Genomic DNA, 20,356 nt, shown 5'->3' on the forward strand with positions numbered 1-20,356 from the left:
TCTTAGCTATAAAATGAATAAGGCGGAAGTAATACATTACAGACCTCTGTTTAAAATGGTAATGAATTACTTTTAATGTATCAATATGAGGATGCAACTCTAAGAAAAATTCCTCAGTGCTGCAAAAAGTCACAGTATTTATTAGATTAATGATAACTGGAGTCTGCCACGCATCTCAAGGCCATACATCATCCATGCCTAAATCTCTTTTTCTTTCCCGGAGGATTTGAGTCCACGAGTTATTATTTCTAGTTTGCTTTTTACATTATCAAAAAGCAGAGAAAATGAATTTAATGTGTCTTCCTGATTAAAAAAAAATAGTTTTCCCTTCTTAAGGTTAAAAATAGTTTTCCCACAACTCGCAGCAGGCATCTATGGTGACACTCACTGCTCTTGTGTGCTGAGCGGCGCTGGCGTCTCCACCCTGGCTTGGGATCCCCAGTCAAACCTCCCCAAAGTGGGAACTCACTCCTCATTGTTCCTTATTAGACACAGCTCGTGCAGTGAGAGGCAGGCTGGCTGCGCGAAATACTGCGTAAGACCACCAGACGTTGTCTTCGAGTCAACCGATTCCAATGTTAGACTTATTTTTCACCTGACACTTAAAATAGATGTGCACTCTTCATTATCTTTTAAAAATCCTTCCGATCTAGAAGTCTTTTCAGTGGTTTACTCTCACTGCCATTTTCTTGAAAACCAAATGTAAAGCTTTTCTTCCAAATATTTCAGCTTAATCCCTGCCCACTCCTCCCCTCACATACACACAAACGAATAATTCGATTCTACCAAATGTGGAGGAGCACAAGGGAAGTCTTTGAATTTCACATTAAATAACTGAAAGGCGGTCATCAATATGTGTAAGTATCTTAACAAAGACAGGTCACTGTGCACAACAGGATGAAATGTTCTGATGTGTAAGACTGGCCACCAAAAATATTTTAATAGTCAAAAGAATTAGTGGCAGCACTCCCTTAACACTTGGAAATATTCGATTAAAATATTTACAAGTGGTATTTATTTTAAAAACAAAGTCCTATGTTCTTACATATTTCCCAATTGCCACTCTCATCTTGTCATTTTATACTATTTTATTCTCTTAAATGAAACTACACCTTACAAATCCAGTATACGTGGTGCTAAGTATCCAGCTTCCTTTATTAGCATCGTTCAAACTCATGTTCACAACTGTCTAAACCTTTGACAAATTCACTGTATTCTTCTTCGTTCCTGTTGTAAAGCGTGTATTGAAACAGAGACACTCAGACTAACATAGGAAACACCTTGACCCTCCTTTCACATAAAGTTATTCACAAACAACAACAAAATTGAGTAGAATACTCAAAGACAACAAAGGCCAGGAAAGCATCTTCTCTTAAACTACTACCACTGCTATGTGCTTAACAATGACAATCTGCCTGTAAAGCGATTCCATTTCTAAGACTGAATCCGAAGAGAACAGCGAGAAATGAACCCACAGTTCCATTGTTCAAGACGGCAAAACAAAGGAAGTCCATGACGTGCTGGGTAAGTAACTTCACCATATGTAATATGCAGCCAGAGAGCCATACGCGTCAGGAGGCTCTACTGAGCGTAATAAGACAGGCATATTTCTGCAGGTCTGCCTATATACTGAGAATTTCTACAAATGAAAAAATTAAAAAAAAAAAAGAGGGCCTGACTATCAGCACACTCTTCCTTCTTTGAGCTCTCCATCCTTTCACTTCAATATTCCAGAAAAATTAAAAGATAGTAGCACTGGTGTATCCAATAACTTGAAGCTCCACTCCCCTCAAAATACAGTGCTTTTAGCACATAACCCCGTAACTTTGCATGAAGACGATGTGAACCAGCACACGAAATTTAACACAGCTGTGGTCTTAATAATTAGACTAAGTTTTAAACAATTCACACATCAGTGCTGATAAGCAAGCATAATAAAAGCCTGTCCTTTCAAAACATGCATTATTGTGTCTCTCCAGCTCTGCAGCTTACTAACCCTGTGACTTTATGCAATTTACTTAACATCCCTAAGGGAGGGGTACTCTTTGTTTTAGTGTAAGCAATGGAAGGTAACAAAACTCACCTTTAAGTGCTTGGGAAGATTAAATGAGATACAAGCTAATGCAAGTAAAGTTTCAAGCCCACCAGTAAAACAGTCAGTAAATGTAATAAGCTACTATTACCAATCTTCATATGTTTCTGAGTAGCCAAAATCTAAAGGTAGACCAGTGAATATTGAACCAACAATGACATTAGTGTTAACCTTAATTAGGATTGAACCAATCTGTACTATAATATTCAAATAATGGTTGGATTCATGAGTTCCAAATGAGGCAATTTTACCAATTTTATTAAAGTACTGTTCTTTTTGGAAACTGCTGAATATGATTGTTATTTCCTGGCATGAAAGGAGTTTTGCCTACATAACATTGTGCATAAAAGGATTCCATTCAAGCTTATATGTAAATATAATATTTTACTTGCTGAGAAGGTCCACAGTGATCAGTGCACCTTAAATGATAGAGAATTGCCAAATATTTTTTGTATATGTAAAAAAATGCTTTTTTTTTTTTCATTTTCCTGGTGTGATGGCAAGAGAGCAGGAGGGAGAGATCGGGCAGTTGGGGGCCATGCTCCCTTGGGAACGTTGTGGAACCCAGGAAGGCTGAGAGATGGGAAGTAGAGAAGTCAGTGGGATAAGATGTGTTAGGTAGATAGCCACTTTTCTTGGTAGATTCCAATTTACTGCTTGAAGATTTGTGCCAGTAATTATAATCTAGCATTTAAATTTGGAAACCAAACACCCTCAACCAATGAACCCCAACTTCTTTCTACTCTCCATCCCACTTCTGTCTTCCCTAACGCCCTGGTAACATGCTCATGGCCTCTCCACTAACAGAAGCCTTAAGATTAGCAAGACACAGGAATGACACCAAGAAGATCAGCTGTTCACTGCGTACAACCAGACTCTGGCCTTCGAGTCCACCTACAATGTTCCCCAAGGTCCAAATGCTGAAGCAACTGCCCATCCTAAAGATGGATCGAGAAGTGACAAATGGGAGGCTGCAGAAACTGGGTCCAGCTCTGCTGCTGACAGGAGGGGCTGTGGGTGGAGAGAACCAAGCCCCTGTAATCTGGCCCCTCCAAAACTACTGTGCACCCAGGAAAATACTATATGTAGTTGGACATGGAGAGTGAACCTTTCTCTAAACTCTCTCAGACTGTGTAATACAGATGCTGTCTCTACACACTTACACACTCAGGCTTGTACTTACACAGGATGTGTTTACACACACACGCACAGAGTCCTGATCAGAATTTCCCTGGCTCCTCCAATGAACTATGGGCAGAAGATGGAACGCTCCACATCCCACACTTCTTTTGTTGAATGGATGGTACCGAACGCCTGGGAGACACTTTGCACTAGACACCATGTAAGAACGTGGAACTGGGTTTTATCTTGCTTCTAAGTATGTCAGGCCAAGTTTTAATCCACTGTGTTCTGTGGTTCTGGAGTTTCACATCATAGTTCTAGCATCCATCTCAGTGGTAACATTAACTGAGTGCTCTACTTACTTTTTAAAAAATAATTTAAAGCAAATTAGGATTTTTTTTTTTTTAAAAACAACAAAACAAAAAACAGTGAGTACCCATGAAGGAATAGTACTTGGTTACCTTCTTGTTCTTATCATCATTTCAGAGTATTGATTCTATTAACATTAGTTCTTATTTCCCAAACCTCAGTCATGGCTGAGTGATGGGAGCAGCAGATTTCAGCCTGGATCTTCTGTGAATTGACTAGATAAGGTTAGGACATGAGTCTCAGTTTTCTCTTCTGTATAAAATAGTCTGTCTAGCTTCATCTACCTAGAATGTTGTGAGCTAAATAAGTAAGTAAGTAAATAAATAAATAAGTAAATAAATAAATAAATAAATATTTTGAAAGTGCTAATTACTGTATGGAAAAGCTCTTTTTAAAAACAAAAGTATATTAAGGATATTAATGTAATAAAAGCTGTATGTATGGTTCATTTCCAGAACTAAACAGTATGTTATACTTTCAACATTCAAAGGCCCATAAATAATTTCAAGTTGTGAAAGGAGCATGAAACACTTATTTTCTCTCCTCACAATCTATGTCTGTCTCACCTACAGAATCTTATGTTCTTGGAGGTATTTAAGAATAATAACATGAAAAAATGTATTTGAGAAAAATGATACGGAGTCTGGCCAAGGTTAATAAATAAGTCTTCACTTTGAGCTGGAGCATTGTTGAAGGAACTAGGCTGTCTGTTCAGTAAATAAAACGTCCAGGTTTTCCTGAGAGTAACGAGATTCTTAGGTTTCTGACCTCTGGCTTTAAGTCAGATCATTTTCAACCTTATTCCTATACAAGGTGCAGAGGAAATTTACCCTGTTTAGAAATGACAGGATGACAACCAACCACTCATTGATTTCCAAGAGGCACTTAAATAAATTGATGCTCGGTCCTCTTAGAGGATTATTAAGCAAGAACCCATACCAGGACATGGCTCAGTTTATTCATGGTGCTACTCAGGTGCCCAGCCAAAGGAACAGAAAGATACCAGATGTGGGAGGAAAAGCCTGGGGTTTTTTTGTTTGTTTGTTTTGGTATAAGTGCAATTAATCACCTGCAGGGAGTGAAATGCTTAGGGATCAAGAACTTGATGACTCATGTTAAATCCTCAGCCCCTTCAGGAAACTAAGCAGAACAGATGTCCACTGACTGATGCACTGCCGGCTGCTCCTCCCTGGTCTGTCCGCTGAGCAGTGAGGAGACTGCATCTGGGGCAGTCATTATCCATCACCTCAGGGATTCTTAGCAAAGTCAACTGGCCTCACTGCAGCACCAAGACAGAAGCTTCATTCAGTGCTAGAACACTAGCACCACCAGGTAGCCAGCTCCGTGAATCCTCCTTTCTGAAACAAACAGGCCAACTGCTGCAGTCACTACACACCACTCAATTCTCCAGGCAGATGCCCAGGTCCACCTTCTCAGGAATCGGCTGTTGTGCTCTTGAGCACTTTGACTCTAAGGTGTCACCCTAGACCTCTGTCTTTGAGCCACTATTCTTGCTTCATGGTTACCAGGGCTCATAACCTCTCTCCCCAGTGGATTTGCCATTTCCTTTCCTTGCTCTGTGCTCTTAGAATAGGGGATTTGAGGCAATGACAGTGGGAGGATGTGAAAGACAAAAGAAAAAAATATTCAAGAGATGACAATGTTGTAACATGCAAATTATCTGGAACTAACAGTTACTCTGACATATGCAAAGATGTTCAGATACACATGGGGCTCTCTCTGCCTGTGACTGATCGTGGCCCTTTGGAAAACACTAGTGCAAATAGATGGTTTCTAGTCCCAAAATGATACACCATGAGCACGTACCATGTATCTCCAGGAGGGAGAAAAGGAGAGGAGGTGTAAAAATTACCTGATGAAAGAACAATGAGCTGCTTTGGGCTAAACACATAGACAAATAAGGAAAAGCGAGAATGTGAAGATCAGAAAGAGAAAGAGAAGGACAAAACTTCTCATATAAAAAGAGACCCATATATTTGTAGCATTGCATTATGTTTTTAAAAAGCAGTGTCTTTTAGCTTCAATTCTAAATATCAAAAAGTAACAATATAGAGCCTAACTACATTATAAATATCTCTTGTAGTACCAAACTGCACAGACCCTAATACCTCTGCCCAAGATTTCCAAGGGGTTCCTTTGGTGTTACCTCCTAAATTTGACAGTTAACAAAGAGTTCCCATAGAAAAAATTTACAAGTGCTACGGAGTGAAAGACATTTCGGGCAATAAACAGGGGAGAGAGAGCCCCAAAACACTGAAACAACACAAGATGGTTAACCTCAGCTCAAAACCCCTATTCATTATTTCAACAACAACAAAAAAGGCAGTAAGTTCTAAGGAGAGGCATCCCCAACCATGTAGACTCAATTTGCAGGGGGCAGGGTGTAGCTCAGGGGTAGAACACATGCTGAGCATGCATGAGGTCCTGGGTTCAGTCCCTAGGACCGCCATTAAAATAAGTTAAGAAATCTAATATCCCTCCCCTCTACGAAAAAAAAAAAAAAAAAAAAAGACACAATTTGTGGACCAAGGGTGTGCTGAGTGGCTGCAGGTCACATACACTCCCAGGTTCTGCCCCTGGCTGGCTCTGAGAAACAAGGATGCAGCGGTGAGAAGGTAAAGGGACTTTCCTCTGCTAATTCTCTAAACAGCATGAGTTCACGTGGATGAGTGTATCCCACGTGAACGCAATCATTATTTCCTACTCTTCTGCACTGCTACATCCTTAACCCCATGCTCTTGTGGCTATGACATGAAAAGATGGATTTGGACAATTCAATTGTAATTGTAGCAGTAATTCTGTAACAACACAATGGATAGGTTCATCTCCTGCATGGACATTATCCAAAAGTGTAGCTTTTTCATTATTGTAAAACAAACAAACAAAAAAAACACCTGGATTGAAATGTAGTATAGGAGTTTAAATTGAAGGGCTATCACCCCCTCCCAAACACTGCATCTCCCCCCCACCAAATCACACCTTGTAGCAGTGATAAATGCAGCAAATCTGGCGAGAATGCCTGTATTGTAGGAAGTATCTCTTCTTTACTGATATCACTGAACTAATCTTCAAAAAAAGATCTTCTCTGATTTATTGTTTCTTATCAGACAGCAAACGACTTAAAAGAGTTGAAATTCCCAACCAATCCAGGAAACCTTGAGGATTCTGCTCAAGATGTTCTGGATGTTTTTGCTTTAAAGAGAGTTAAGATTATTTAAGAAAATTGTTCTTGGCATTAGACACACTGGTTTAGATCCAAGCCGTTGCTTCTCTGTGAGTCCAAAATTGAACCTGAGTTTGTGATTTATTTCCTATCTGTAAAATGAGGCTCTAATAACTTAGGCTATAAATATGTTTTTAAAATTAAATGAAATAATACACATTAAATAAGAGGTAAAGTACCCAGTGCAATGAAAAACAGTGGGTAATGCTATTATAAGAGATTCTACCTCTTTACTCACTGAAAATTCTGTCCTGAGACAATTTTTTCTCCATCATGAGAGGACAGATGCAGTGTATCTGAGAATATTAGAGAATATACTGGACATATAGTGGACACACATGTGTATACATAATCCTCAATGTCTGCTGTCATGACTTAAATATTTTCTCTCCATGCAAAACTTACTATTTTCAAGTCACATTCCATAATTAGCCTGTAATCTAGAAAAAAGGGGGATTCTGCAAATAACTCCCAGCCAATACGTAGCTGACCTGCATCCACGTCAGAGGAACACCTGATATGCCAACGCAGTGTCAGTGAAAAAGAAAAATTAAAAATTAAATAAGAAAGCACTTTCTCTCCCCCAGCCCTTCAGTTCATCTTTGCATCCACCATCCACATTTTCCTGCATTTCTCTGAGCTACAGTGCCATGTAAAATACATATTTTTCATATGTCTGCTTTGTGGCAGCATGAAACTGCATACGTGGAAAAGGTGTTCCCAAAACACAAAACCCACAAGGAGCCGTCTGAGGAACTTCCACCTCAGCTTCCCTCCTCCATATAAATGGCAACACTGTTACCTAATAAGACACCTAACGCAATCCGGTGCCCACTACCATCACGCACCAACTGCCCCGACAGCACAACTCTTGACATTTTCAGAGATCAAAGAAACGCAAGACAGCTAGAACTCAAACAGAAGTTCCATTTGGAACTTTAACTCCACAAGAACGTGGTGACAGACTTTGAGAAATCAAACATATGCCTTTCCAAAGAACAACATTTCTCCTTTGCTAAAACTGCCCAAAGTGATTCAGGTTCTGAAAATCTGACTTGCTACTATTTGTAAAAGGACACTTAACTCATCCTTTTCTCTTATTCTAAAAGACATCAGCCTCCCCCACCTCCATCCCGACCCCCAGCAAGAGCGACTGAAATCCGAGGACGGTTTAGAAAGGCTGGAATGGAACGGTAGGACTTGATGGCTGTGGATTAAGAAGCATTAAGCTTAACTCTTTGGGAAATACCTTGATTGTCCATGACAGACAGTCATTTGGCTTTTTGTTTAGGGAATAATCTGACTTGTATGGTGGGGAGTAAAAGGTGAAAGGCAAGAGCAGGAACTAGGCAGAGACAGAACTAGTCCAGGCACTGTGTTGTCGCAACCACACCTGAAGGAGTTCCCTGCACCTGCTCTCTTCTTCTGAAGGTAGAAGCACGTGGGGTCTGTTGGAAACTGGCCATTACAAACAAAGAAACAAACAAAAAACTAGTGCTCTTTTGAAAGTGAAGAAGTCTAATAAGATGATAATATATGATGTTTATTAGCTAGAAAAGAAAAGGCTTAAGGGACAAATGATGTGGTATTTAGGAGCTTGCAAGAATCACAAGGACCTCAGGAAGAGCTCATCTGAAATAATGGAAGGTTCCACACATGCTCTAATACGTGCACTTGAAATGTGGTTAGCCTGACTGAGGAAGTGAATCTTAAAGCTTAAGTTGGATTTAAATTTAATTAAATTAAAATGTAAATAGCCATATGTAACTAGTGACCGCTGTATCAAACAGAGCAAATTTAAAGCCATCACTCAGTTTATCAAGAATCTTTATACAATGCTTAATTTTCTCAAAAACTGTCCTACAAGGAAACAGGTCTCAAACACAGGTACTGACCCTTACGACTCTGTGATTGCAAAGCCAGTGTGAATTAAAAATGAACGCACTATCTCTACTAGTTGAAACCGCATCGATCTACTTGATCTATGGGATTTTCCACGTCGTTACGGTCTCACACCGAAAAAGGAGAAATTAAAAGGACATAGTCAATTGCCTGCCTAGTTTGCAATCAGTGTGTCCCCTCATCATGGGATCTGAAAGTCAGGAGACAAACCAGAGTGGAGAGCAAAAACCAACAGCAGCAACAGCAGCAGCAACTGGGGGTAACTGATGGAGAGTGAAGACGTGAAGGGTTTAAGGACAGTGACCTCTCCTTCCTACTACTGTTTCAAACAGGAGTACATGGGCCAGCAATCAGACGAAGTGGAAAGCTGATAAACTTTAAGATGCATTTCGTCAGCACAGTAGAAAGCAACCACAGGAACCAGTAATTCAGAAGCTTCAAAGGCCTTTACACATTATCCATTCCAAAATCTCCTGCAGATAGATAAGTAATGTGAAGCCCAGAGAAGTGAAGAGCTCAGTGTCCCTGAGATAATAGCCAACCTCAGTCCCAGATCTCCCAGCTTGAGTTCCCTCCACTGTGACCTTCACGCTCGTTCTGCTGAACACAGACTGAGCCTTGAGCAGAGGAAGAGCCATCCCTCCATCCCTACTAGCCCCAACATCCGGTGAGCAGCAAATGTTTCAACCGTGCTGCCGTGCTTGACACAAAAGTTCCCTTCACTGCCACAGCATTTCTAAAACCATGCAACTTACACAATTTACCAAACACTGTAAAAAGGAAATTATAACACACAGATGTTTTATGAGAATGCTTTTATATAGGGACAGTTTTGCAGTTTAATGTGTATTGTGCTATAAAAGTGGTTTGCACGGTACTTAAAAGTTACAGGGGGTCAAGAGAGACGGTTTCAAATTTCCAAAGCAAGTGATTACTCAGCTTACACTTTTTGTGACTCAGTGGGACCATGAAAAGACTCTGAGCTAGAAGCAAACAGTTATTGAAAGGAGCAAAACCAAACAACCATCTGCCTTTTAGAGCTAGAACTTAGATATTATGCACTCAAAAGCTCTCATTTAACAGGTGAGAAAATCTGAGATAGTAAATTTCAAAAGACTTGCTGCAAGTCACACAGCTAATGAGTGCAAGCTCTGGGTCTTAGAAGCAGGACTTCTGTCCCTAGGTTTGCAGTTTTTTGTTACTCTAGAAACCACAGTAAGACAGATGTCTATAAACCAGAAAAAGAAAGAAAAGGACGATTATCCTGTGTATGTCATTGTTGCTTTTAAAATGTCTGTTATTTTTAATTTGACATAAAGCGTTCCATGTTTTGTACGTAAGCACACAGATCACTGACGGAAGAAAGAGAACTGTGCTTCAGGAGCTGTGTAAAAGATCCAGGAATAAATACACTTTGTTGCCTAAATTGTATCAACCTCAGATAATCTTCCAAAGATAAATGCCACATGACTACTGATAAGAGCAAGAGATAAATAACACTGCACATTCTAAATGCCATTGTACCTTGAATTTTATACTGTGCTCTTATAAATGAATCCACAAGAGAAAAAGAAAATGCTAAGTAAATACGGTGAAGGGGCTTACATTCTCGTGTTGCTGGTCTTGTTGATGATAACAGACTTCCCTGTTTGGTCCACATTGTGGTCCAACCCAAAGTAAGCTGCCACTCGATGCACAAGCATCCTCTGATAGGAAGACATCTGCGGAAACTTTTTATAATGATTACTGGAAAGGAATACAAGAAACAGCAGAATCAGCGTTTCCCTTTCTGGCTTGCAGCACATATTATAGGTACATGCACAAAATCGTTTCTCTTTCATCCAAACCATCAAGCTTATTTCATTTCTGGCATCACTCGATGTCCTCATTTCCAGACAAATTTTCCAATGATAGATGTATTGATTAAGTTACGTGGTTTTGTTTCACAGCTGCACATCTCTCAGATCACAGAAAACTTCATGTCTACTGGAAAGTGTTCTGTTTTAGTCCAGGATACATTATCAGCGGAGCCAGGAACAGGACAAATGATATGCCATAATGTGGGACTGCAGATGCCTATCTGGACATGTGTCATGACAAGGTTTACACTGAAAGCAGCTCGATGATTTCCAGACATAACTGACTACAGCCAGCTGGAGCGCATTATAAAACTACAATAAAAATGAAAAGGGTCGCTTCTTGTTACTGCTACTCTATGCTAATCAGGGGCCCCCTGTTTATAGCCATTTTATCGGGAATTTAACAAGCAAGAGCACACATGGTCTAAGCAACAATTCCCATCAGCACATAGCTCCTACTTCTAATAGCACCTCTATTTAACAAGTCAGCAAACATATTAAATAATGTCTTATCTATTCCTAAATCTTTCCAGAATGAGTAATTGAATCCAAATACCAAACCAAGACACATCAGATTAATTAACCAGCATTGCAATTTAACGTACTTGTCGTCACCAATGAAATCAATAATTTCCTGCTCCATTTTCAAGAGTATCATCCTGTCTCTGCAAAATAAATGTTAAAATGAAAAGGTTTTATGTACTTTCCGTTCCCAAAGACTTAACAAGTTCATTTATGTGTATGGAAAAGATGCTTTACATGCGTGTGGCTGTAAGTCAGTATCTAACTCTTCTCATATGGAACATGCTGTTTAAGATTACTTCTCATCGCATTTGTGAAGTATTTTGGAATTCTGAAACTTTTGTAGCTTTTAATGTTAATAAAGACATGCTCCATAAAACACATCAAGTAAATTTTATATTTTGAATTAGTAAGAATTAATAAGAAACTGCAACAAAGCCAAGCCCAAGTGGATGGTCTTAGAACTGCTTTGAAGCATAACTGGTTTATTTGACATTGATTCTTATTCTCTATTTTCCCTCTTCATCAGTATCTCTTTGTGACCACGAAAGCAAAACTTGTAAATGATAATTTATTCACTAGATAAGTACCCAGGAATTAAGACTATCTATAAACAGTGAAACATGCAAATTATTAGCAGAAAAGAAAATACAAAACATAGTTTAAGACATCAGAGAAGGTGCCTGCATTTTACAACTCTCTTCTTAGAAGTGTTTGGATTAATGACTTTAACTGTGATATTCTACTTGACTTTTCTAAAAATAAGAGGTTTATTTAATAATTTACCTGGAATTATTCTTTAACGTGTTAATCAGAAACTCATGTAAGTCTATGCCTGTGGAATCCGTATATTCTTGGCTGCAATCTGAAACAAACAGCAGGGTGGAGTTGTCAGAAACAGGATGGGGAGATGGGGTAGAAAAGGGTTTCCCTGACACTCAGGTAAATTTTAGGGGAAGCTATTGGTGTCAAAGATACATGTTACAAAACTGGCAACCTGGCAACATTACATCAGAATGAAAATTAGATTCGGGCACTGAGAACACCTAGTTGATTCCGAGTGTGCAAAGATCCAACTGTCAAAGGAGAGGAAGTGGGCAAAGGCTGGGTGGGTGGGTGGGTGGAGTCAAATGCCACATGTTCATTCTGTGCTGTCAGTCAGCAAGGTCACGACCTTCCTATGACAGGGAGATGTACTCCCAGCCCACAGAGAGAGCTCTTAAGAGTTTGAGATCCCATGGAACCCTCTTTCTTAAAACAGAGAAGGCAAAAACTGAAAGTTCTATTACAAGACTATCTAAATATTCATCGTTACAAAGTATGGGAGGGCACTGAATATTTCCAAGTCTTTCAAATCTTCTGATGCTGGCTAAAAGCTTACTTTCTAAAGCCATTTTAGGAACCGTAGTTCTTTACTCTTGGATACATCTTGATTTTAGATATTCAGCAGCAGAGACAATCATTATAAGCAGGTACATAGTTACAGAGCATAACCTTAGAAGAACTTGTCATTTCTCAGCTGATCAGATGCCCTAGTCTTTCTGTTATTTAGAAAAAAAACAGTCTACTGCAAAGCTATTAATTCATGAAATTCATTTCAACTTAGTTTTGTTTTTACTTTTGTTTTCTTTTAGTTTTGTACAATTATATGTAAGGCAATTTGAAAAGTCTGGATTGTAAGTTTGGGGTTTTAGAAAGAAGGACTTAGGGGAAGAATTTCATTGAAGTAGAAGTGCGTATATTTTAAATGAGGCATTATGGGGCAACATACAGATTGCAGAGACCAAATCCATCTGTTCCAGATAAAATAGTAATCATGTATTCCATTGATCCGTGCTTTGGGACAACATCACTTCTTGACTGAGAATTGCTCATCCACTACCCATCTTTTAAGGTAGGCATGAAAGTTAGGATATAAAACTGGGTATCATTACTGTTCATCAATTCAAGTTAGTTAGACTCATAAACTGGAATTAAGAGCAGATTTATATTACTGCATTGTACAAACTTCTCATTGAAAATAGGTGCTCCAAATGAATATCCAAAGAAACATGCGATCCTAAAGATAACCTTTGTCAATACACAGAAATGACACCACGAACAGAAAAGAAACAATCAAGTTCACATTACCTTTTACACACACACATACGTCCACATATAAAATTATACGTAGAGTTTGGTGGGAGGTGAATATGCGTGTAAAATCTGGAATGTATTCTGTAATTATCTGTGTGTCCAAATTGAGTAAGTTAAGGAAACATTTTCACAGTCACCTTTTGATAACATTCTGATCTTGGGTTTTTCAGAGGTTTTATCTTTGTGTTTATCCTTTTCTTTTTCTCTTTCAGAGTCATCTTTCCTAGATTTATCATCCTCTTGCAGGCTGGGAAAACTGGAAAGCTGTAAATGAATTGAATCCTGTTGGGGAAAAAATATAATAATTTAGGGACGGATTTAAGAATCTCTGTCTGGTTTCCATTTTGTATGGAGATGATTAAGAACAGGAAAATGAAAGCCAGGTGCAGGTTTGTTTTTTCCCCTTAAATTTAAAAAATTAAACCTGTCAGAAAAATAATTGCCCTTTAAGGTGAATTAAACTTCCGAAGTCAATGGAAGGTCATGAGAAATATCTGGCACTAAAACTCTGCCTCATGAATATTAACCTTAAGCAAGTTAAATCCCCGTAGATCACAACTCTTACTTTCTCTACAGGTTTACTTTTAAACACCTAGGAAAAAAATTTCTTGATCATCAATAAGCTTGTATCACAGCTACTGTCATGTCTCAAAAAGTTTTTAAAAAGAGGCTTCTGCAATTGTTTTCTGTAATCCCTTGTAAGGAGAAATTGGCATAAACACAGACAGACATATTACGAATCGTAATTACAGATAGAACAGACATAAATAGAGGCCATATCAGCCAATTTACAATTAAATTTCTGTTTTAGAACTACATGAACAATGATTTCTATCACTATGGAAAACCAAGATATGTAATTGCAGGAATCCTGGGTATGAATTATTATTACACACTGTTTTAAAATGCTATTAATAAATCACCATAATTTATAGTTACAATAAGCACTGTCTTTTAGAAAAGGTAGAAAATAGAACTGTATTTTCCATCAACAGTATATAAATATTTAATATTATTTAAATTCTGGTATCGGTTAATTCTTTCAAAATGTAAGATTCTCTTGAACTGATGCTTGGTTGACCATTTACACTATTGGGACTGGATCCACTTTTCTACTTATTTATTTTGCACTAAAAACAGATCATTTTGCATTAACTCATAGATCAGGCATTTGGTGGATAGTATGTTCACTGTTTTGAAGAAGAATGAGCCAAATTATGTTTTTCAGTTTTATGAAAAAACTGTGCTATGATTAAAACTATGACAAATGAGCTAACATTAAGCCCACTGGTTCTTATGTAAGAGCTCATTTGATGGGAAAGCTTTCTTTCACTAGTGACATTAACATTTATGATGCAGGAAAAAATGTTCCCAATGACTAATAGTGTTTCTCACTAAAAACTGAACTAATGCTCCTCTACATGTGACTAAACTGATGCCTCTGCACCCTCAAATTATGGCCAATCTGGGGTTCTGAATGGGTCTTGGTAAACCTAGCTAATCTAAGAAGCAAAAAGAAAAAGTCCTCCAAAGCTACGTTTCTTTTTGGGAGGGGCTCCCTTTGTATTTTGGGCTGGAAATAAAAAGTCACCACGGTGGGAAAGACGCATGATATAGAGGATGAAATAAAACACAGTCTCACACTAAATATTTATCTTAACTGGTCCTGATATCCACACGTTTATCGTGGGGGTGGACGAATGCAAAACATGTAAAACTGAGTGTAACTTGATTATAGGGCCTTTTATCACATGACTTGGGACAGAAATGTCTTAGTCTGCAAAGATTCAGGCAGACTTTAGGGTTATGATTTGCATCCACTTGCTAATGAAACAGCTGGACCATTTCTGGCTGAGGGTGAAGAAGAATTAATTTGCCAGGTGATCAGCAGGGGAGACTGAGGGTACCAAGCCATGGGGGTCTCATTGCTTCTTCAAAAACCGACTGAACCATCCAGCCTCTGTAAATTTGAATCTAAAATCAAAAAGGCTTGGAAATACAAATGCAAGAGCAGAGACTAATGGACATCATTTACCACAAAAAAAAAAGTACAAACTCACACCATGTGTTGACAGATGCTATAGTCAGAAAAATACCTGTCTTTTCTACACATTATGGTGTTGAAAGAACACACAAAAGTGCTATAGAGTTGGTAAAAAGCAATCTGTGATTTTTTAATATTTTTATTGATATGCTCAATAATAAAATACAAGTGTTAATAAATACATTGGTACAGGATAAGTTTATATCCAACAACAGTAAAAGAATGATTCAAGTTGCAGTAATACACTGATAGGTAAATAGTATAACATTAGAAAAGCAAAATTCCTTTAACTTAAGGACAGACTAAACCATCAGCTATGGGTCTGAGATCAAGTAATACAGGTAGCAAGAGTTTTTCCCACGCAGGAAAATGAAGGCAGTTTTCCAAATACTGTGAATATACAAACATTGGGGAAGCAATACAATCCATATACTGTATACTTCTGCCAGTGTTCCCTGGGATTCAGTTCCCACATTTGGAAGTGCCAGTGGTACCTAAAGAAGGCATTGCTTACAAGCCCAAAGGTCTGCTGCTTTATTCTCTAAAAAAGTAACACGGCTACTTGCTTATGTGTGTCTGGGTATTTTCTGTCAGCCCCCTGCTCCCACCACTCCTCAGCCAGTCCAAAGAGAGGGTTGAAAGCTCTAATTCTCTCCTACAAAGCTAGTCTTGGTTACTCAGCTTGGAACCTGCAGGAACAAAGCCCCGTTTGCCTCTTATTTCTCTGCAGCAATTGTATGGAGCAGCTAGACTTAGGTCCAGGACGGGCACTATGATACAGATGAGTTCTTAAAAACTTTCCTCCTGACCTTGTCAAATGGGATAAAAAGCAGATTAAGTCTCTAAAAGCTGTCCTCCTCTGCCTAGCATTAGGAGTGGGGGACAATGGGGGCATGACTTCTCCCAGAGTCTGTCATCCTGCAGAGTTAACATGTATCGTGTGCAGTATGTTACGAGCCATCACTCAACGTGGAAGAACATAAGCTGCAATTTCACATTATTCCCCCCTTTTCAATCTCCACTGAAAACAGAAGCACACATAAAATGCTGAACAAAAGCCACACGTCTCTCAGAGCCCAAGTGAAGTAAAGCTTGTGTATGAAACATAGTGACGGCTACTGAAAGCTAGCCTGTCCACGCCTGACGACATGGGTGGCGTGTTAAGGAAATGAGGCCGGGGAAAAAAATACTCCTAGGACAAAGTCTATAACGAATTTATTTTTGGTCCTTTTAAAGAAAGTGCTCTCACTGCTCTCTGTTTCCACAAGGAGAATTTAGAGTCTTTTAATTAAAGTAAGGAGAAAAAAAGCAAAAGAAGGCCCAACAAAAATAATGCCATCTTAATCAATTTTTCCTCCTCTGGGCTCAGATAAATCATTTTACTTTTGTCTTGACTGCTCTCAGCCTCTGAGAAAATAAGGAAAAATTCCAGCAGCAAGACCATTTTTATAAAAGCTAATACGATGCCTAGAAGGCAAACAAAAATAAATATGTGAGGTTTCCTGTTTCATCACAGAACGGTTTTCTTGGAATCTGAATTTTTAGAGCTTAATAGTCTTGCTGTAAGGAGCAAAACTATGTGTGAGTATATGCAGCAGTACATTAATAATAGTAAGTTAGATTCACCATCATCTCAGGTTTATTTCTGGACAATTTTTCCAGTTGAGAAATCTCCACCAAAGGCCATAATAGTCTATCTCCAAAGCTCAATGCACCTTATTCACTGATTTCTGAAATTTCACAAGAGCCCGAGAGTCGTGTTTCTTATAGGCAAGTGCATTTTGGGGAGGTGAGAGGTAAGGATCTCCAGTACGGAAGGAGATGGGATATTTAGGACTGTATTTGGTTCAGTCTTATCAAGAGAGAGCCTTTGAGGAGAATCAGCACTACTGTGCTTACATTTTAAGTTTTAATCTAAATTCTTTTGAATTCCTTTCCATTTGCAGTTTTCAGAGGGTCTGGAAAAAAAACAAAGGTGATACTTTGTGACAGACTGTTCCACTAATTTAGAATGCCTCATAGACAGGGGATGAAGCCAGAAAACGTTTTCCTTCTTCAACTGTTTGGGGTTTTTTTTGCTCCCCCAAAACACTATTTAAAGCCAAATTCATACTCATGCAGACAAGGTGGATCCCGTGCATGCAGTGATGGATCATGACGGGGGTATACATACCTGATCCTGGAGATTTTCACCTCCTGGTCTGGCTGAGGATTCTTCACAGACAGCAAGGCTGCGAGTCAGTTTACCTTTTCCTGCTCCTGACTGGGAAGGGGAAAGAAACAGGAAGGAAAGGAAAATAAAGAAAACAAACAGGAAATAGCCTCAGGCTGTCAAATCATCTCCACTTTCTCCCGACCTTCCCAAATGAGATTTTTTTTAAAAGCAAGCAAGCTTCAAATCCTCTGCTCAGTGCTGTCTACACTGGCTTGAAGCATCACATCCCTGTGTTCATAGGGATGCAATGTCTTCCTTGGCTCAAAGCATCAGACCCCTGCATTCATGGGGAGGCAAGCGGAGGAGAATGTGAAAGGGTGAATTTAAGGAACACTCAGCAAACTGTGCCCATCACACTGGAAACATACAAAGAATGCACTACAGCTGTTTCGTGAAAACATAAGGAGAAAAAGATGACAAAAAATGAATTTCCACTAAAACTGAGTTTGCGAGCTATTTGGACTGAAAAAGATGTCCTAAAACCTGAAGATTGGGTCGTAGAGCCCAGAACCTGATTACTTCAAGGCAGAAACCAACTGGGGAGACTAAAACACTTCCCCCAAACTTTATGTTCAATGAAAAGAAAACAAGCGGCTATTCATTTGAAAAGCACCGTCAAATCTGCCAGTGTGAAAACAGGATCAAATATATACTCTGTGAACCAGAAATGCTCTAAGAAGCATACAGAGCGAGAAAGAAAGAGAGCTATCAACAGGACCCCACTGAACACAGTCAGCACCGGCGCAGCCAGGACGCACACACAAGCGTCTGAGTTGTGCTGGCCGGTCCTCTGACCCCGACGTGAAATACGCAGCTGACACCCAGGACAGCGAGTCAGGGCGGAGCGTCCAGGACCCTACCTTGGATTTTCTTCTCTCTTGGTTCTGAGCTGCCAGGCGCTTCTGTACGTTAGAAACAAAATCAAGCAAACACACAGTAAACCAACAACCAGGAGAGGGGAGCGGGGAGAGAGTGAGAGAAAAAGGTGTCAGTGGAGTTGAGAAATCAGTAGTAATAGCAACAAGGCATCAGAATCGCCTGGGGGACGCCCCCGCCCTCGCCCCCCGCGCTTCTGACCATTTAGCTTTTAGTGTGCTCTCCTTACAGCGGCTCCTGGAGGGGGCAAAAGCCAGCCTTGAAGGCTTTTGGCCAATATGTGGTTGTCTGCCTTTGCTCACTTTTTATATAAAAAGAGTTAACACTTTCTCAATTTGGTTCAAAGGAAATCGATACAAGCTATTTGCAAGGACAGTTTGTTTGCCTTCTACCACATCTCCTTCTCCCGTAAATCATGAGTATGTAATTATATCATTTTTTCAGTATCGTCAATCCTTCCCAGTCTCCCCCCTGCCCCTTCTAGAACTCTCTCCCTCCCTCCCTCCATTCCTTCCTGCCTCTCTGTTTCCCTCTCTCTCTCTATCTCTCTCTGGCTGGGAATTCTAGGCTTCTCTGCTAAGAATTAAAGCTTAGCCTGCCCAGGAAGGTGAAAGACAATTTTCCTTTGTCTGTCATGAGCTGGTTGTCATCATTCCATGGAACACAAACTCATTTTTAAAAATCAGCTAGTGTTGGGGTAGAGCTCAGGGGCAGAGCACATGCTCGGCATGCGCTAGGTCCTGGGTTCAATCCCCAGTACCTCCATTAAAAGCAACAACTACAATCATAATAAAAATGAGTAAGTTCAAAAGATAAAAATAAAACTCAGCTAGTGTAAAGCTGCCTCGGGAGAAGCAGCCCTCCACAGCTCTTCGAGGTGACCTGGAAGTTAAATATGGAGCTGCTGTGAGCAAATTTAGTCATTAAATATCTTCTTGAGATTTTTTTTTTTCCCCGTTTCAAAAGGCATTTTGGTCAGAATGCACCATGTGGTCGGAAAAAAAAAAGTGACTATTGGGAAGAGCCAGGATTTGTCTTATGGATTTCCTATTCATTTTACTGGTCAAACTATAAAAAGCCAACCAACCGACCAACCTTCAAAGTACCCTACAAATGAAAGCCAGGGCTGCACACAGTGCTATGAGAAATGGGGTTTCTCTGGGCTCACCTGTAGTTCCAGTTTCTCCTCTTCATCCAGACTTTCGGACTTAACCACGCCATTCTCCGGAGTGGCCGCATCCTGTCCAGGCCCGCCTTCCTCCACTATGGCCTGACTCAGGTCTCCTGGCTCAGACATCCTCCCAGATGCAAATTAAACTAACAAGGTTTGACGCCCTACAAGGTTAAGATGTCAAAAAGTTAAGTCAGTGCAGGGTGAAGTATTTACCATTATTCTTCAGGTATTTGATGTCTCCCTTTGTACTCAGAAACAAATGAGCAACTCCAGCCTCCTGGCCGGTTGTGTACAAAAGGAGAATCAAACAAGATCAAATCAAGTACCCGGGGCAAACCCAAGAGGCAGATTCCAACGTCCTAGCCACGCCCCTCCACACACATGCACACATACTTGTGAAATCACCTTGCCATCAAAGTGGCTCAAAGCATCTTAAATAGAGACACGGAAGTCCCACACATCTCCCAGTCCCCACGCCCCACTGCAGAATAGGAGAGAAGGAAAAACAGAGTATTTCCCCAACTCCCGAACAGATGACCCCCCGCCTCTGAGTCAGGAGGTTGTGCTGGAGATCTGAACCACCTCTGAGATGACCCAAACATGAGGTGCAAGGTTTAGCCACGGACATACTTCCCTGGGGATAAGGGGTCTGGGACACTCTACAAGGGGCAGAAATCGATTTAAGATGTAGTAATTCAGTATGAATATAGGGTCTAAATTTGGCAATAAACCTTTCAGGGACAACAGTTTTAGGCTTCAAACTGGCAGCTGCATGATTAAAAGCAGAAGCTGTCTCCCAAG

General features: G+C 39.8%; 1 protein-coding gene across 25 annotated transcripts in view; it reads right to left on the bottom strand.

Annotated features, from left to right (window-relative positions):
- Positions 1-20,356, bottom strand: part of ARPP21 (cAMP regulated phosphoprotein 21) — a 151,763-nt gene that overhangs the window by 86,602 nt on the left and 44,805 nt on the right. For 24 of the 25 annotated variants that reach the window (XR_004312392.1, XR_004312391.1, XR_004312393.1 and 21 more), the window contains exons 3-9: positions 19,550-19,716; positions 18,366-18,407; positions 17,464-17,553; positions 13,384-13,528; positions 11,897-11,975; positions 11,194-11,253; positions 10,335-10,475 (exon numbers count right to left, since the gene is read on the bottom strand). Coding sequence is in view for 21 of the 25 variants with exons in the window: in XM_032459275.1 (XP_032315166.1) it covers positions 10,335-10,475; positions 11,194-11,253; positions 11,897-11,975; positions 13,384-13,528; positions 17,464-17,553; positions 18,366-18,407; positions 19,550-19,678 (686 nt within the window). In the remaining 4 variants the exon portion in view is untranslated. Of the gene's footprint in view, positions 1-10,334; positions 10,476-11,193; positions 11,254-11,896; positions 11,976-13,383; positions 13,529-14,487; positions 17,249-17,463; positions 17,554-18,365; positions 18,408-19,549; positions 19,717-20,356 lie in introns of those variants that run through there. The other variant, XM_032459290.1, reaches the window with a different exon arrangement.

The sequence above is a fragment of the Camelus ferus genome, chromosome 17 (assembly GCF_009834535.1).
Source record: "Camelus ferus isolate YT-003-E chromosome 17, BCGSAC_Cfer_1.0, whole genome shotgun sequence".
Lineage (NCBI taxonomy): Eukaryota > Metazoa > Chordata > Mammalia > Artiodactyla > Camelidae > Camelus > Camelus ferus.